We start from the raw sequence: 17,930 nt of genomic DNA, 5'->3' as shown, positions 1-17,930 counted from the left end.
AATAAGACAGCCTAGGAATATAAAATAGATCTAAGCCAGAATCTTAATAGCCTAAGAATCATTAGAAATACAGTTTTTGACTCCATTTTGTACATTTGTCTGGTTTATCCCAAATCTTCTCTCAGACTGGGCTCTCCATTTACATCTCGTGGCCTTTGGGCCCATGTCATGGTTGAGACAGAACCCTCCTTTTCAAACAATTACTCTCTTCTGGGAAAGGGGTAGAAAAGCATTTCTGATTAGTAAAAAGGTTTTGCTTGCAGAACTTTTGGTTTGTATATGTGCTAAGTGTCGGTAGGGTAAAGGAGGATAAAAACTAATATTATGAAAAGGAATGTCCCTTTACCTGTGCATAGGCATGCTTGTAACATTCAATGGTACACACATAAATCACCTTAACATAAATACAAACTAGGAATTGAAACCAGCTAAAGAGAACAGGAGAATGTTTTGACAAACATCTGCTGAGAAAACTAGTAATTACAGTTCCACATATTAAAAACAAGAGTTACCATCCACAAGATTCAAAGGGCTTTAAACACACCTGCTTCACAAGAAACAGCCTAATTTCTTCTTTCTGTTGAGCACATGTGCCTTTTTTTGGACAATCTTTCAACAGGACAATAACTATAGGAAGGCAATCCCCTTTTTTAACTGTTTTCCACCCAACACTCCAACAATTATGAACATTGCAAAACTATCCCAAACCAAAATCAGGGTAAGAACTACGGTTAATCAGAAGCAGCACAGGCTCACACAACTGTTCCATAGCTTCACACGGCTCTCTTAGTTGCATGAATGTCCTCACATGAGCAACTGTGGTTCAGAGAAAGTGTCAGTTCTCCTGAAGATGAACCCGATTTATTTAAAAATTGGAAAAACATGACCCAGTACAAAAGCCACAGGTGGAAGCAACTCCTTATGGACACAAGCAACTCCACACCCACAACTTACACCTAGAAGATGATGCCCCATTATGAAAGTTGGAAGTATTTGAAAAGAAACCAAAGTGTCTAACTCATATGTAAAAAAGCTAGAATTTTTTCATTTTTTCTAATGCAAAGCATTAACAAATCTAGCCTTGTCTACAACTGAAAGTTGTCAGCAGAAGGCACCGATGCAGGGGACTGCAGACTGAATAGATAGGAATTGTAAGCAGACAGATTTTTATCACCATGGTCTTCTAGAGATTTCAGAGAAAGGAAATACTTCATTCAAGATCCAAAAACATTTCTGAGACCTCTGTGGTGCTTGTCAGTTTGACAGAAGAGTCCTGGAAGTCATTCAATAAGAGTCCAGCCTGGTTCTGCCACACAGGTCCTCAAGCACAAGAGCAGCATGCAAAAATATTTGACAAGATGGCAGAGAAACATGCACCAAAGTAATTGTTAAACTTCCATTATGTAAATGCTTTATGATATAATCTAATTACATGAACAAATACACAAAAGCTAAATATTTGTGTATAGGAGATCCATAGCACCACAGTGCACTAATATTCAGAAAACCAAACCATTTAGGTTAAGTTTACACAGTAAACAGTAATTAATCCATAGCACAGTCTAACACAGGATTTGTTAAAACCATATATATATATATACCTATGTGTTTATATTTATATATAGATTACCAACTAAAACAATAAATTACAAATTTAAGTGAGCTTAGGGCTGTACTACTGGCTGAAATTAAGAGTGCCCCAGTATTGGAAATGAGAACAAAACCAGAAGAGTTCTGCACAGGAAATGTCTGTACCAGGTGTAATCAAATGAGGTATAATAAGAATTATGAGAAGCTACTCATGTAGAAATGAAGATTATTACTATGTTCTGAAAAGTACTCTTGTGCACTTCAGTACATGTATGCAAAAACAGAGGGTCACAACTGAGATTTGACATGGAGACTTCTTGCCACACAACTGTTACGTAGTCTTCTTAAAAGCAGAGTACGGCTATTCTAATTCACTGCAAAATAATTTCCTGATGTCCTGGGTTCAGCAGTAGCAGTCATTTTTCTCCTTCTTAGTAGCTGGTGCAGTGCTGTGTTTTTGACTTTCATCCCGGGAACAGCGCTGACAATACCGATGTTTTTAGTTGTTGCTCAGTAATGTTCACTCTGACCAAGGACTTTGTGAGTCTCACTCTCTGCCAGGGAGGAGGGGAAGCCGGGAGGAAGTAGACAGGACACCTGACCCAAACTAACCAAAGAGCTATTCATACCACAGCACATCATGCTCAGTATATAAACTGGGGGCAGTTACCCGGAAGGGCTAGATCACTGCTCGGGTCGGGCTGGGTATCGGTTGGCGGATGGTGAGCGGTTGTATTCTCTTCCCTTGTTATTTCCTTTATCATTATTATTATTGGTGGTAGCAGCAGTGGTTTGTGTTATACCTTAGTTACTGGGCTGTTCTTATTTCAACCCGTAGGAGTTACATTCTTTCGATTCTCCTCCACATCCCTCTGGGAACGGGGAGAGGGAGCAAGCAGTACTGCAACTACAAAAAGACCAATACCTCTGTTTTTAGAGAGCTGCTGAGCCACAAATAAGGAACTCTTGGGAAAACACCAGTACATTTGCGCTATTCCTTACTCCTTCAGCATCAAATATTGTCCCTTGCTAGAGATGAAATAAAAACTACAGGCACTTCCACAGTACCTAGCTCATAACATGTTTTTCATACTAGGTGCAACTCTGTCCAGCAAGAATAAACCTAGAGGTCACACACACAGAGTGTGTGTACCTTTTTTCCTTATCACTGCCCAAAAGAATGATTTTGAAATTTTTTTCCCCCGAGGTCACCACACTCTGAAAACTCCAGAAGGTTTAAGCTGCACGTGGACTGCAGGAAATGCACTTCCTCCAAGGATGAGAATTCTTCAAGTTACTTCTCTCCCTTCTAGCAATCCTCTTGATTTTTTTTGACTCTACTTTTGATTGCCATGCTCTTCAGTTGCTACTGTTCAACTGGAATGTAGCACAGATCATTTTAATACCACAACCAATAAGTAGGTGAGGATTCTGGCATAAAAAGGACCATGACATTCAACTGTCTAGATGCGATAAGGAGGGATTTCTTTTGTTTTGGTGGTTTGTTGTGGGTTTTTTATTACTCTGTTTATACTAGAACATCTCAAGTAACATAAGATTATGAAAATATTTCAGATACATTAAGGGAATGAAAGAGGAAAGGCTTTCAGTAGGTATATTCCTCCAACATCACTTTCTGCAGTAGCTGTATACTCATTAGTGGGGTCTCACAAAATTACTGAATTGCCTCTACAGGAGAAAGGCTGTAGGTTAATATATGCCATTTGCTGAACATCCATTTTTGCCTTTGCTAGTACATCTGTAAGACTTCAGGTCTAAAGCACACACTGTTGGTTACGTTATTCCTAATGAAGTCAGTGGGAATTTTTCCATTCACTTCAGTAAGAACAGGTATGAGCCAGTGCTTCTAAAAAAGAAAACCACAAAATCCACCCTGCCCCTATAACAAAGCCCAACTTTTAATTTAGGAGCATGCTGTAAGATAGGAAAAGTTATTTTGCGTATTTGTAAGAGCAAAAACCAGAATAAAATTTAATATTTATTAGAATTTCTTCCAGTAACAGCATTCAACATCTTAACAAACCAAGTGTGAAGTCTTTAAAAAAATCTAGGATTACAAAAAGTTAAAATAAATTGTTCCTTATATTTAATGGCAATAAAGGGGGAATTTTCTATTTAAAAACAAACTTGTCATATAAACAGTATTATTTTTAAGAAATGTGATTAACATGATATGTAATTTTCAGAATGGATACACAGTGTATGAATACCAATCTGAATGAAACAGAGGGGCAGAACACACTACCCCCTTAAGAATCTCAAAATAGGCCATTTCAAGAAAGGGGAGGGAGGGAGGATCTTTCTAGTGAAATAACTTAGAAAATACCACGCAATGGACAAAAAAACTCAAGAGTACAGAAGACATTACATGACACCCTCATTACAACACCCCCTCAAGTCTGGTTATACAGTAAATAAAGTTAGTAAAGTGCATCTTTTAAAGACTTGTCTAGTGAAATAGCTTTTCCGAATATAAAACACAACACAAGAAGACGTGCAGTAACATAGTGTAAGTTTTTAAAAACTAACTTTTCATTCAATAAGGAAGAAAAGTTTTAACTGCAGTAGTGTTCACATTATTCTTTGATAGGATGCATCCTCGTGTGCTTTTGTTACTTGGCAAATCTTTAAATATGGAGCATGGCAAAATTACGCAGTTTAAGCAAGTGCTTCTCTCAATGTAATACAATTCTTCAATGGCAGAATGGCCACATGCAGCACAACCATGTTATATTTTGGGAAGCTTTGGTGCACTAACGACGGGATTGGCCTCCTGCAAATACCTTCGCCCTGCACTCTTATAGTCGTAGGTGCAGGTGTGAGTCTCTGCATAGCGGTGTGTTGCACAGAAGTTGTTTCCACATCTGAAGAATCAAGAATATTAGAAGTCAGAAGCTTTCAGAAGCTTTTAACTCCCTGATATGCTAGAAGCCCTGTGGCTAAATCATATCCTGTTTGTTTGACAAAGCTGCTTGGATTCTAATCATCCTTGACTGATAACATTAGCTGGTGGGGTAATCAAAATGACATTTTTGTCACCTTTGCAACTTTGACCCAATAGTCTCTTCAGCTGGGAAGTTAAGCAAGATCAGTACTCCTTGAATTAGCTATCAAGGACTGAACAATCTTACAAATTCAGAATGATGGCCTTTGATTTATTTTATTTCTTTTCTAAAGACCTCATACAACATCAGTTGGTAGAATTCAGAGGACAAAACCATGGAACTAAAATAACAGCATCAGGTGAAATCCACATAATGCATTTCAATTAAAAAACCACCACATCATTCAGGCCACCAAAACAAGATGTTTAGTTCAACACAAATTCTGCCTGGAATAAACTCAAATTAGTTATCTGAGATTAATAAATACACATTTAGTCAGCTGTAAAAACATCAGACAGAATAACTATGGGGAACACGACTTCCTATGTGACTGGATAAAGGTGCATCTTCCCAATATCAGTTGCAATTTCAATGAATTAAGATTATGATTTTTTTCTTCAAACTTGACAGCTCACCAGCTAAGACTCCTAACAAGATAAAAGCATACTCTGGATGTTGTAACTGATCTTGACAAGTGCTTCAAGTGGAGACGAGTATTAGTGTCCCATTGTCTGATTATTTGATAAAGTTGTTTCTTGACAGGAAAGCAATTACATTATTCACAATCAGAGTTCTCTTGAAACGGATTAGGCGTTAGAATCATACAAGGTTTGGGATAGAAGGGACCCTCAAGATCATCTAGTTCCAATCCCACTGTCAGACACAGGGACACCTTCCACTAGACGAGGTTGCTCAAAGCCTTGTCCAACCTGGTGTTAAACAATTCCACGGATGGGGCATCCACAACTTCACTGGGCGACCTGTTCCAGTGCCTCACCACCCCATCAGTAGAGAATTTCTTTGGAATATTTCATCTAAATCTTCCCTCTTTTAGTTTAAAGCTATTCTCCTTGTCCTATCACTATATGGCCTTGTGAAAAGCCTCTCACTAGCTTTCTTGTAGGCCTCCTCTAGGTACTGGAAGATTGCTATAAGGTATTCTCTTCTCCAGGCTCAACAACTCCAACTCTCTCAGCCCGTCTTCATTACCTATGCAACTTTCTGTCTCAGTATTAAACTATAATCTCTATCTATCTATCTGGGTTCATAATAAACTCTAAAATTGTTACTGAGGCTTTGTGTGCCTGGTATTAAATTGCCTTTTCTTTGGTTCTTGATCCCGTAATCACCAGTTCTCTCATACAACTGTATTCTCTATTCGGTTCATGTTCCATTCTAATAAAAGGTCGTATGGTTGCTTCTTTTGAAACTAGAACAAATGCTATTCTTGGAGATGTGCAATTTACCCCCTTTTCTGGGCTTCATTTTTAACCTTAAAGCAAGCTGCTTAGTTACTTCTAGAACAGCTTGCAGCTATGTGCTCAGCAGGAGAATGTGCAGTGTCCAAACCTGTTTCAAAATCAAAGACTGAAGAGTCAGTAAGGAGGCAGTTCCTCACCCTGAACCTCTCCAACACAATTCCCCACTGGCAGAAGTCTTGTTCATTTTGCTTTTGATTGGCATGAACCACAATCAGCTTCAAATGCCACCCCCACAGTGCAGCAGTTCTCAACCCTGACTAGATTATTGGAACTGATACTGAAAAAAGATATCTTGTGGGAAATAATACTTTAAGAACCAAGATCAAAGATAAAGTGTTCAGGCTTTGTTTGTTTTTTTTTGTTTAAGTTTCCAGTCATCACCCCCAAGCACCAGGTCTCATTGTATTGTCTGCAAATCATGATTTGGGGGACCAGCACTCTGGCGTTCTGCTTCTGAGATGCTCTAGATACTCAAAAGGTGACTGAAATCTCACACGAAACAGAACACATGCAAAATTAAAAAGCTGTCTAATATAAATTCATATAAATTCACAAACTGTGCAGATGTGTTGTAATAGCGCCAAATCTGAGGGAGTTTTTCTGCAAAACTGTAACAAAGTCCATATTCCTCAAATTGTTGTTAATAACTATAATAAGTTATATTATAATAATACGGTTGAGAAACTCTGCAGAACAGAAATCTGTAGCAAATTCTCTCCACACCAGTACAAAATGTCATTGTTCTTTTTTTGTAATCATGTTCTTTATTTCCCGATAGCTTGCACCCTAATAATTTCCATTCCTTGGTTTTCTTGGAGGAACATATACCCCAGCAGCAGAACAGGTACAACATCCCTGAATTTTAATTCCTAAAGTTTTGCTGAACCAAGAATTGCAGCTGTCTGTAAGGCTGACTTTTGATTTGCTATGCTTAAGGAAAACCATGCAGCGCAGGAAACCTTTTGGTTAACCAAGCTATCAATTTTAAACAAGAGTTGATTATGCTCTCAGCCTACCTGCACTCATAGGTGGTTGCCAATCCAGTTTTCTTGCCACAAAGAAAGCAATGCTTTGTAATTTTCTTTTTGGCTTGAATTGAGCCATTCACAGGTGGAAGATGGCTTGCTTCACCTGCTTTCAGAGGCAGAAACACAGCAAAGACATTTTATTCTTACTTATTCCTGATCACAAGCTAGTTAAATCTTTTGAAATCCAGATTAATTTTGCATTACTTAGGAACCTCAGGTGGGAACCCCAAAGCCTAAACAGAGAGGAAAAAACCCAGAAGCTAAAAGAGAAAAACGACATCTCAAGCCTTTGAACACCTTTGGATGAGGTAAACACAATGCAGGAATTGAATACACTACTCTTAACACCTGTTAAAAGTTCACGTAAGTTCCAGAAGAAATCAAGAAATACATCTTCTAATGGTCTTCCCCAATATAAAATAAAAGCACATGATATGATTCAGAAAGCACTGTACAATTGAGCATTGAAGTACCTAGCATCTAGCATATTCAGTAGCTAATAACTCAAGTTTGCCAAATAAATATTGCAACATTTGAAAATCTTGCTGATACTCCATAATTGCAATAAAAGTAAATTATTAGACTACAGGCCTCAATTTAATTATATGATTGCATAAAGCATTTTGCAGATGTTTGTAAGATTTCTGTACTTAACAATTTACTTTGACTTTTTGACCTGTAATTCTTAGCTGTTGCTTTAGCAACTGAAGAGCATGTAAAGGAAAGGCATTTTCCTCCCCTTGGGAGAAGTAAACTCTGTCCACAAATTGCTTATGCATATTTACCATATGCTAGGACAGTGAAGGTGAGCAATGCATCCTCTCAAACATTCTTTCAGTGATTCTACCACTATATTGTCAGGATGCTCACAAAAACTGGCCTTTATGAGTTCAGACATTTTTTTTTTGTCCAACATACCTTCAATCTCAACAGTCAATTCTCAGCTGAGACACAGCAGGCTACATTCAATAGCACTGCCAGGCGGTCACTACACATTAGCAGCCATCACTATCAACCAGTACTATCCCATAGCTATCTAGCATAGGAACTTCCAGGCAATGTTTGCCCATACTATCAATTTCACCATCTTAAAAGCGTACTATTTCAGAAGCATCAGTTAGCCCAGTTTGTGAGAAAGACAGAGCTTGAAGACAGCCCCCTGCCAAGGACCATACTTGAACAGAAAAAGAAATATACCCGTCCTCACATTTATGATCCCTACAGCAATTACATGTGAACTGTATCTGTCCTTTGGCCAGTTATACAACATATCATTACTGGCCACTTCTCTCTCAAGAGCCTGTATGATATGACACCAACTTTGGCTTTCTCACGTCTGGAACCTTTTGGAAAATACACTTTTATCTGATGTAAGATACATCAGAAGAGTATCTTCAGAGTCCTTTCCAAGATGACACAGGTGATAGCAGGCTTCCCCATCATGCAGACGTGGCTATTAGAATCATAGAATAGTTAGGGTTGGAAAGGACCTTAAGATCATCTAGTTCCAACCCCCCTGCCATGGGCAGGGACACTTCACACTAAACCATGTCACCCAAGGCTCTGTCCAACCTGGCCTTGAACACCGCCAAGGATGGAGCATTCACAACTTCCCTGGGCAACCCATTCCAGTGCCTCAACACCCTCGCAGTAAAGAACTTCCTCCTTATATCCAATCTAAACTTCCCCTGTTTGAGTTTTAACCCATTACCCCTTGTCCTATCACTACAGTCTCTAATGAAGAGTCCCTCCCCCGCATCTTTATAGGCCCCCTTCAGATACTGGAAGGCTGCTATGAGGTCTCCACGCAGCCTTCTCTTCTCCAGGCTGAACAGCCCCAACTTTCTCAGCCTGTCTTCATACAGGAGGTGCTCCAGTCCCCTGATCATCCTCGTGGCCCTCCTCTGCACTTGTTCCAACAGTTCCATGTCCTTTTTATGTTGAGGACATCAGAACTGTACACAGTACTCCAAGTGAGGTCTCACAAGAGCACCATCTCTGTTACCATGCAGTAGGTAAGGACACACCTGTTAATTAATTGACTGCCAATTCAAAGCTGCACCCCTAGTTGTCAAATGAAGGCACAATTCACTATTTTAGCAACTTTTGCTCCCAAGTCATTACAATTACATCATTTTGCCTCTTGCAGCTCCTATTTGAAGATCTATCATCTATCTTCTAGCTCATTCTCTATATCAGATCTTGAAATTAATATTTAGGCACAACATATCCATTTTCAGCACACATCAGGCATTATGCAATACACAGTTACCAAGACTAGGGTAGAAAGAATGATGCCCACCACAAAAAAATACAGAAAAATCTGCACAGGAATCTTCAGCATCCATGCTCTTATTGCTTCCTCCCCACATTCCTTTTGCCAAATCCTTCTGGCTCAGGCTGTAACCCTTAAGACAACACCACTGATAAGTTTGCCTTTGACTTTAGTACACTCAGAAATATTCACAGCACTGACCTTCTGGAAACTTCAGAGCAGGAATCATATTTATGTCTACAGATGATATGCAGGATTCACTAAGTATTAAAAAAAAAGCTAGGTAAGAGTCACAGTTATGTCTACCTAAGATCTGGATGACATCTGTATGTTAAAGAGTCGCTTAGAATACTAGAAGTTATACCATGATATAGAAGTACAATACAGTGAAGACTTGGAAAGACATATGCCTTACAAAGATGAACTATTCTTGTCCTCTATATATGCGATATATCAGAAAAGATTAAAGAGTCATCTTCAATTATTATTTAAGTCACACTACTTACCTACTCTTCTCCCTACAGCTGCAATACTTCCATTCATTCCAAGCCCATGCGCAGACTAAAAAGAAAAAAATTTCCACAAGGGAATTACTAGCAGATGGAAATTAAATGGGAAGTTAGGTAGTCTGGTATCAGCTTATCTGAAATCAATGTTTCATCAATCAACATACCTACAAAGAGTCCAAAATGACTTCTGTACACAAAATTAGAATTCTGCAGTATAAAGCCTTACTTAAAATGTCTATTTAATAGTCTTACCGTACTTCACAACACACCAAAATAAGAAAGTACATTAGAGATCTGAAGGTAGGCACGTACAGTGCCAGTCATAGTGCGAACTTTGGCATAAATGACAATTACCGAGCAGTAGGAGATGTCAGATGACACTTCAAACACAGACACTCATAATTCTATCATTATGGTAACTAATGATTTTAGTTGTGAACTGAACAACCACTTCAGTATTTATGAAAAATTACTTCTAGGACCTGTTCAGATAAACAGGCAGTTAAAATACCAGCAGGAATACAGAAAACAGTTTAAGATCTATCAGAGATTTAAGTACACCTCCCCCTTCCCATCTGCCTTCCTTGAAAAGACACAGACACACGCACTGAAAGTAGAGTTTAAATAACGCCAGTACCAGAAAAGGCAAGAAAACTTCAAATTCTTTGGAAGCTTAAGTACTCACTAGAATATATTCAGCAGCTTCATTTGGAGGAGTAGTTTTCCTAAAGCTTTCTTCCTGACAATGCTGCAGGTTTGCAGGTAATGCAATACCAGAAGTCCAAAACCTGCCTGTCCCACAGGAACTCTGTATACTTTCCCTGTTTGTGCTTCGGGCCAGCGAAGCCAGAAATCCTAGGTTACTTACAGAATTCACAGGTTCTCTGGATGCCTTGTTAGCCACATCTGTGAGGTCCCTAGCCTCTCCTTTAGAAATTACATCAGGTCTTTTGCCAAGTGACTCTACTTTCATGCTACAAAATCTAGCAGTCCTAGAAAAAGAGGAGTCTGCTAAACTGCGGACTTCCAATGATCGAAGCATGTTTGCGGAGGCTGTAGATCTCAAGTTACCAGCCTCAAAGCATTTGGGCTGTGCCTGCGGTTTCAGAGAATTGTGATGTGCCATTTGTGCTGAATACCGAAGAGGTGACAAAAGCAGATTTTTTTGAGGACTTAATTCACGAGTATGGAGAAGACCAGACCCCATTGCTGTAGTGCTCAGCACTTTGCTAATAGGTTTTCTATGCTGCTCTACAACCTTAGATTCTTCATCTCCATCAGGCAGTTCAAGTTCTTGGTTCACCTTTCCTATATCATATATCTCACTACACTGTTCAGTGGTGCTTTCTTCTGTTAACAAAGCAAAAGCATCTGTTTCAGGTAGAAGTTTTTCTTCTGTTCCATATAGTTCTACATTTGTGAGATTCGGAAACAAAACAGCATCCTCCTCACTTGCTGAGGTCACATTTTCAGATGTTTTTTCTGAATTTTCAGGCGGAGATGAAACAGGAGTCAAAATGCTATTAGTAGGTAGCTTTGCATTTTCTAGTTCAACACGAGATATTTTTGGAGGTAACCTGATGCTACTAATTGACTGTGACCAGGAGTTACTCTGCCAGGTGTCATCTTCCTTAAGAAAGTCATTAGCTGTGGATGGCATCATTCTACCAGCAGTGGCCAAAGTAGCCAATGCTGAAAGTGCATTTTGGGAAGACTCTGAGTGATATGAATTCCCAGGAGGAGGTAGGCAGGACTGTCCAATATGGGGGAGTACTCTTAAAAAACGGTGACGAGCACCAGCCACTGAGCCACTAGATGGTCGAGGAGCCATTGGAGGACGAGATTTCACCTTGACAGTTTTCTTAGGCTATTAAACAAATAAAACAAAACCCACATACAACAATTAGTATTTGAATTATGGTTGCACTTAAAAATCATATTGCCAGGAATTCAGACATTGTAAGGCCAGAAAAGACTAAATCTTTCTTTGTACTCTGTTATCTGTTGCTAGTCATCAAAGCCACACCCCAACATCTGAGTAACAAAAATCAAAATATTACAATCAGAAAAGTCTTTTTCTGATTAAAAAAATCAGATATAGGCGACCACACATCAACAGAATAGAAAGGGAAGCTATAACGCCACCGAAGTTATCCAGCAGAGTTTAGCGTCTCAAACGAAATGAACAATGAAAGAAATTCTCTTCATCTTAGATCTAGTTAACCTAGACAGACATGAACACCAATGTAATGCTTTATCTTCTAGGGAATCTCATGCTCCTGTTTAACTTTATAGGCTTTTCAGTTACAGTATTTTTAATGAAGCTTCATTTAAGAGAAATGCTGATTTTTACCAGAGAACTACTGCAAACCAACATTAAAGTATTGGAAGAAAAAAGCAACTAAGAAAAAAAAACCCAAAAACCCAAACCAAAACAGCTAACCAACCACAAAACAAACAAACAAAAAAACCACACACAAAACCACACACACAAAAAACACTACCCCAAAAATCCCATATACCCACAGAAAATCCCACCCAACACATATAAATCAGGACCAGTAGTGAATTGTCGTGAATTGTTTGAATGAGGACAGGTAGATCCAAGTAAGACCAATGCTGCACAGCAGAACATTTATACAACAGCATTTACTTAACAGGTAAAGAATCATCTACCCTTGATCCTTCACTTCCCAAGACAGCAAAATATCTGATCTGCTTTTTAAAAAAGCCAGCACCAGGAAAGTGCAGGCCATTTTAAGGGAAGAAAATTTAAATCACAACTTCACCTTTTTACTCAGATTCATGTTCTCCATCTTTGCCTTCAGCAGTTTCATTTTATTCATAGTAATTGAATTCTCAATAATCTGTTGGCCAGAAGGTGATGCCTCTGTCTCATCTTCATCATCTGCATATAAGTTATAAACTGAACCACCTCTGAAAATAAAAGAAAGTTTGTGTTCATCCTCTAATCACATAGTTATGTTTTCAATGAAGTAGTATTCTCACAACTAGTCATATCTGTAGTTGATCTGTTGACAAAGCATTATGTAAAGCTGTTTGCAAAGACATTTCAAATCTGTTTAGCATATAAACATTCCTTATAAGATGCTCACACAAAGTGATGATGCTGAAATCAGAACAGAGCCATGCTTCTGGGAAGTTTTTATACCATATACAGTTGGTTCACACTCACTATATATGTTTCCCCACAGAAGGGATATCCAGTTCCACAAATGTCTCCTGAAGGTATGGCCAAAGCTGTTAACTGTGTGACTCAGACAACAAGCTGATCAGTTTTCACATTAACAAGACACTGGCATGGAAGCAAAGTCCAAATTTCTATCCATCCTGGGGGGTGTTCTCACCGTAAGTGGAAACGGAGGTGTCACCCATGTGGATGTGATATTCTACTTCTGCTTTTCAAAATAAAAATAATTAAAAAAAAAAAAAGAAAGAAAAAAACAAAGAAAAAAAAAAAAGATCAGTTTAGGTTTCCAAAGTCTCATACTGGGGGGGGGGGGGGGAGAAATCCAAACCAAACAAACAAACAAAAAAAACACACCCCCCAAAAAAAAACACCACAAAAAAAAAAACAACCAAAAACCTACCCACCTTTTTTTTTTCTCCACTAATTAGAGCTGGCATCTTACCCTGATTCACAGAGCAAAATTCTAAAGGCAGCACACCTTCAGGAGACAGATACTTAAGAACAAGATGGCAGCAAATTCAAAGCAGGAGTTAGCAAAATAGTCCAGTCATTTCCTATCAAAACCTGAATACCTCCATATGGGGACAGCAAGCTTGGTAAAAGACTCAACACTAAAGAATCATTTCAGAATTTTAACTCTGCAAAGACTTAAGTCACCAACTGAAAACAATTCTTGGAACCTCTTTTTGTTCAAGGTAAGGATAGAGAGAAAAGTGATGCATCACCCATGTTTGGCTGGTTTTTTGCTTCATTAGTTGTTTTTTTGGAGTGGGTTTTTGTTTGTTTTGTTTTAATGCAAAAAGAATTGTTATCCTTTTTCTTGCATTTCCTGGCTAAATAGCAGCCTCCAAAAAACCACATACAATAAAAAAAAAAAAAACAAACAAAGAGTAACCACAGGATTTTTTTGCTTTGATTCTAACATTATAGAAGATGGACATGAAGTTTTGCTCTTGATCATACTTTTAGCCCATTCTCCAATGAGTATACTTTAAATCTACTTTATTCATAGGTGTCAACATTCCTGAGATCTTGCTTGTAAATGTATGCCTCGAAAATGATCAATAGCTTGCTGAAACCTTTTGACACCACTGCTTGCCAGTCCCCTACCACAACTTCAACAGTTTTCTTTTAATCCAGAGACAATAATCATTGTATTTACACCTTGTCAATTTTGAACCATTAACTTGACCACAGATGAAATGAAATGATCTGGAGAACTATAAAACAAAACCCAAACCAGTGTCTCATTTCTAAAGTGCAGTCATTAAGTTCTGCTCCACATATAAGCAATGTGAGAAAAGCTGATAAATAAGTGCCTCAAAACTCTGTCACCAGTATATGCACACATATAAATATATTTTACTGTCAGTGTGTAAAGTGCTACTATTCAGAGTGATTCAGACTTCCCCTATAAAGAGAAAATGAAAAGGTCTGATTTGCTTGTATTCTCTCCTCTCTTTGCTACTGTTTCCATTTCCCACAAAGTCTGCCCAGCCATAAAAATTAAAAACCCAGAATTTCTCCCCCACCCAATCAGTGTTTGCTTTAGTACAAAAACTAATAAACGAACACCCATAGAAAGCACTGAACAACTGAGGCTGAATGTTTTCAACTCAGTTGGCTTCTAACCTAACTGGATAATTTAACCAGTGACATTTCTTACGTATAATGTATCTGACTTTTATACATGCTCTTGTGCTTTGAAAAGCTTACCAAGATGCCTTATAAGAGCAAAAAGAATGTGGTTTATTCCTCTGGTTTTCTACCTTTAGCTAATCTCTAGTAAATAGTGAATTACTATTTAATTTATACACTAGGATTATCTAATTGAAAACTACTGAGAGTTTCAGACAATTGTCCATGCTAGTTTTAAATGGGGGTTGGGGACAGAGGGAAAACAAAACCACCTCTCACACACAAGAATTGAACATGTAGGCAGATACCAGAGTGCCCATTATACTGGGAAAAAAAAAAAAAAAATAAAAAAAATCAAAGTTCAAACTCTTTTTGAGAATTCCTTGCATCAATTCACAGTATAGCATCCACAGTTCTAGCTCTTTGGATGTTCATTCGCAGTTAAAGGTAAAAGGGAACAATTCAGTAGTAAGCAGAGTATCAGTGAGTACAGGAATTACACCTGTCTGCTCTTCTTTTCAGAAGTTTATTTAGCCCAATGCAGCAGCAAGGTTCTCAGTTCTTGCTGATGATGGTGACTTTTACCTATTTCGAATATACACACAACATCGTTAAGTGGCTATTTACTGAAAATGAGTGCAAGGCTTGAAAGGTGATCACAAATCTAAAATATTTGTGTATTTCCTCCTCTTATTATTTTTTTATATAATAATATTATTTCAGAATATTAACAAAGTAAACACCAGCAAAACAAAAAACCCACCAACACACCCCCAGTTTCTCCGAAACTTCAGACAAACCCTCTCAGGATTTTTCACTGCCAAACTACTATCTTTCTGACTAATCATTTGGTGAAGTCACATCCATATGAAAAAGTTTATGCGGTGAACAGAAGAATGTTTATAAGCTAAACAAATGCCTTAAGATGGAAGAGAAATACATTTATTGCTAAATTGACTCTCTTGTGAAATGTTCCCTTTAAGAAAGAGCTGGAATGCTGAAAATTGCCGTCAGCTTTATCTCACTCTATTGACACACATGGTGATAGATCACTGTCAGCATGGCCGCTGACCACAAGGTACTACTATGTTGCTAGGCTTACCAGTTACAGCATTTTAGGGCACATTTCTTGCAGTATTTTAGATATTTTTTTGATAAAGTCAACAAATAAAGCTAAAAGTTATACAGCACCCCGCTTTTGAAAAATAATATAGAGATTAAAAACAACTTTACCCCAAAGACTCAGATAATGGCGTTAAAGTGCCATCTCCCCGGTCTACCACACGGAAGAAATTCAACTGATCTCCTTCTCGATATACTAAGAAGGTAACTTGTTTGTTGGATGGCCCTTTCTCCCAGATCTCATCTCTAGTGGGATCCATGTATTCAGCCATTTCCCTGATAGGGTCTTCCACAGGAACTATGAAGAGAAGAAAAAAAAAAAAAACAACCAACCCAGAGTAAAATCAGATGATGATTATTATTATTATTATTATTGTTTTGATCACCTTTGAGAGCTCAGCTCAGTTTACAATGGGAATTCTCAATCTAGAAGATACGCTGAGGGTTTTTTTCCCATGTGAAAACTATCAAGGGGATTTCTCCATTTTAATTCCTCTATAGATGATACACAGGTTTATCACTGGACTAAACCAATGCTTGATTCTTAATAATCAGATTTTAAAAACTGTTCGTATAATGACATTACAGTATATTTTTTCTGCAGGTAAAAAATTGCTGATTTTAAATCTTAATGATTCTATACATATAAACATAGTTGTTAACCTAAGGGCAAGCAAAATGAAAAGGATGGTGCACTTGGTATGTTAAAGAAGAAAAGACGCAAAAAAAAAAAAAAAGGACTCTCTCCATTTTTGTTAAGTACTTTCCAATTGATTTGGTACTGAAGTCTGCTCATCTAGGATGCTTAGCTAAGAAAAGCTGTTTCTGGTTATAAGACGCTGCATGAAACTATTTTGAACTCGGTTAGCACTTACCTCTTCTAGTGTTAATAGGTCCACCTCGCATAGCCAGAACTAATTTCAGAGTGCAGCCTTCTGAAATGCTGAAAATAACGAACAATTTTTTGTAGAATCGTGATTACTTATGCTAACAATTATTTAGAAACATTAAATGTCATTTATTCTATACTTACTTATAATCATTCAAACAATAGTCATCCCTCAGTTCTGTATTATTCCAAATTAAGTGCTGCTGAGAGACAGGAATACCTAAACAAAACAAACAAAAGATTATTAAAATTCAAGCTTAATGGGAGTTCTGCTTTTTGAAGAATGAAGAACATGGGGCAAGGAAAGAGAGGTGAGAAAGTGAATTACAGGGGAAAGACAAGAGGAAGCAAGACAAGGACAGGTGCTTGAGCAGCCTTTAATCCTGATATCCAACCTCCCAAACAGCTATTAAGAACAATAGCTGTTGTTCTTTGAAAGTCAAAGTTAAGATTTTCAGCAGGCTTGTGTTCACACAGAGTTTAATCTTTTGGCTCAACAAAGGGTCTGTAAAAGTATGCAACTGCTTCAAGCTTACTGAATACTTGCTGTTTTACAGTCTTCAGGTGAGAGGTTTTTTTCCTGTTGTCTGTACCTCAGAACTTTATGTCTACTGACAGGATAAAACTTCTAACTATAGAACTGCTGAATAAATTAATCACAGACTGATATTCTATATTACAGTAAAGACACGGTTGCATTAAGGCAGCTCTATTACAGTGGTGACAACTCTAAATGTTTTTTTATCATTGCTTGGTTTGGAACCAGAAGGTTCACATGTACAATATAGTACCATAGCAGGTAGTCAAACCTTGTACTACAAACACTTTCATTTTGCTGTGGGTCATCAGAACATTTTGTTTCTCATATACAGTATTATTAATTTTCAACTCAAGTTCTGGGACAGATCTGGCTAACTTTTTTTGTTAAAGGGAAGTAAGCATTATGAATATTTCCTTATTAAAAATCCATATTCTACACAACAATTAACTTTGTTTCTTCACAGTCAACTAATTTAGATACATATGTAATACACATAAATACGCATAAGCCGTTACAACCTGAGGTCTTCACACATCTTTACTATAATGCTACCACTTTCCAAATTCGGGTAAGAATAACAGGAAAAGATGAGACAGATCACATACAGAAAAAAAAATTCTTCCCTTCAGCATCAAAAAGAAGTACTGTTGTTCAATTTGTCCAGTGAAGTCCAGGTAATTGAGATCTCACTGTGCATTCCTGACAAATTATAAGTAAAATGAAAGCCTAGAGAGGCCAGA

The 17,930-nt window shown here is 37.8% G+C and overlaps 1 protein-coding gene across 4 annotated transcripts in view; it reads right to left on the bottom strand.

The window, feature by feature from the left end:
* Nucleotides 1–141: 141 nt before the first annotated feature.
* ZFAND4 (zinc finger AN1-type containing 4) overlaps nt 142–17,930 on the bottom strand; it is a 29,555-nt gene continuing 11,766 nt past the window's right edge. For 2 of the 4 annotated variants that reach the window (XM_080621895.1, XM_080621896.1), the window contains 8 exons: nt 16,794–16,869; nt 16,636–16,703; nt 15,872–16,058; nt 12,579–12,726; nt 10,475–11,656; nt 9,787–9,841; nt 6,994–7,111; nt 142–4,475 (listed from right to left, as the gene is read on the bottom strand). In XM_080621895.1, coding sequence (XP_080478021.1) covers nt 4,340–4,475; nt 6,994–7,111; nt 9,787–9,841; nt 10,475–11,656; nt 12,579–12,726; nt 15,872–16,058; nt 16,636–16,703; nt 16,794–16,869 — 1,970 coding nt within the window. In that variant the 3' untranslated portion in view covers nt 142–4,339. The remainder of the gene's footprint in view (nt 4,476–6,993; nt 7,112–9,786; nt 9,842–10,474; nt 11,657–12,578; nt 12,727–15,871; nt 16,059–16,635; nt 16,704–16,793; nt 16,870–17,930) is intronic. The other 2 variants (XM_080621897.1, XM_080621898.1) reach the window with 2 other exon arrangements.

The sequence above is a fragment of the Psittacula echo genome, assembly GCF_963264785.1.
Source record: "Psittacula echo genome assembly, chromosome: 6".
NCBI classification, from domain to species: Eukaryota; Metazoa; Chordata; class Aves; order Psittaciformes; family Psittacidae; genus Psittacula; species Psittacula echo.
The sequence above is the reverse complement of the archived record's forward strand: the minus strand, read 5'-3'. Positions and strand labels throughout refer to the sequence as shown.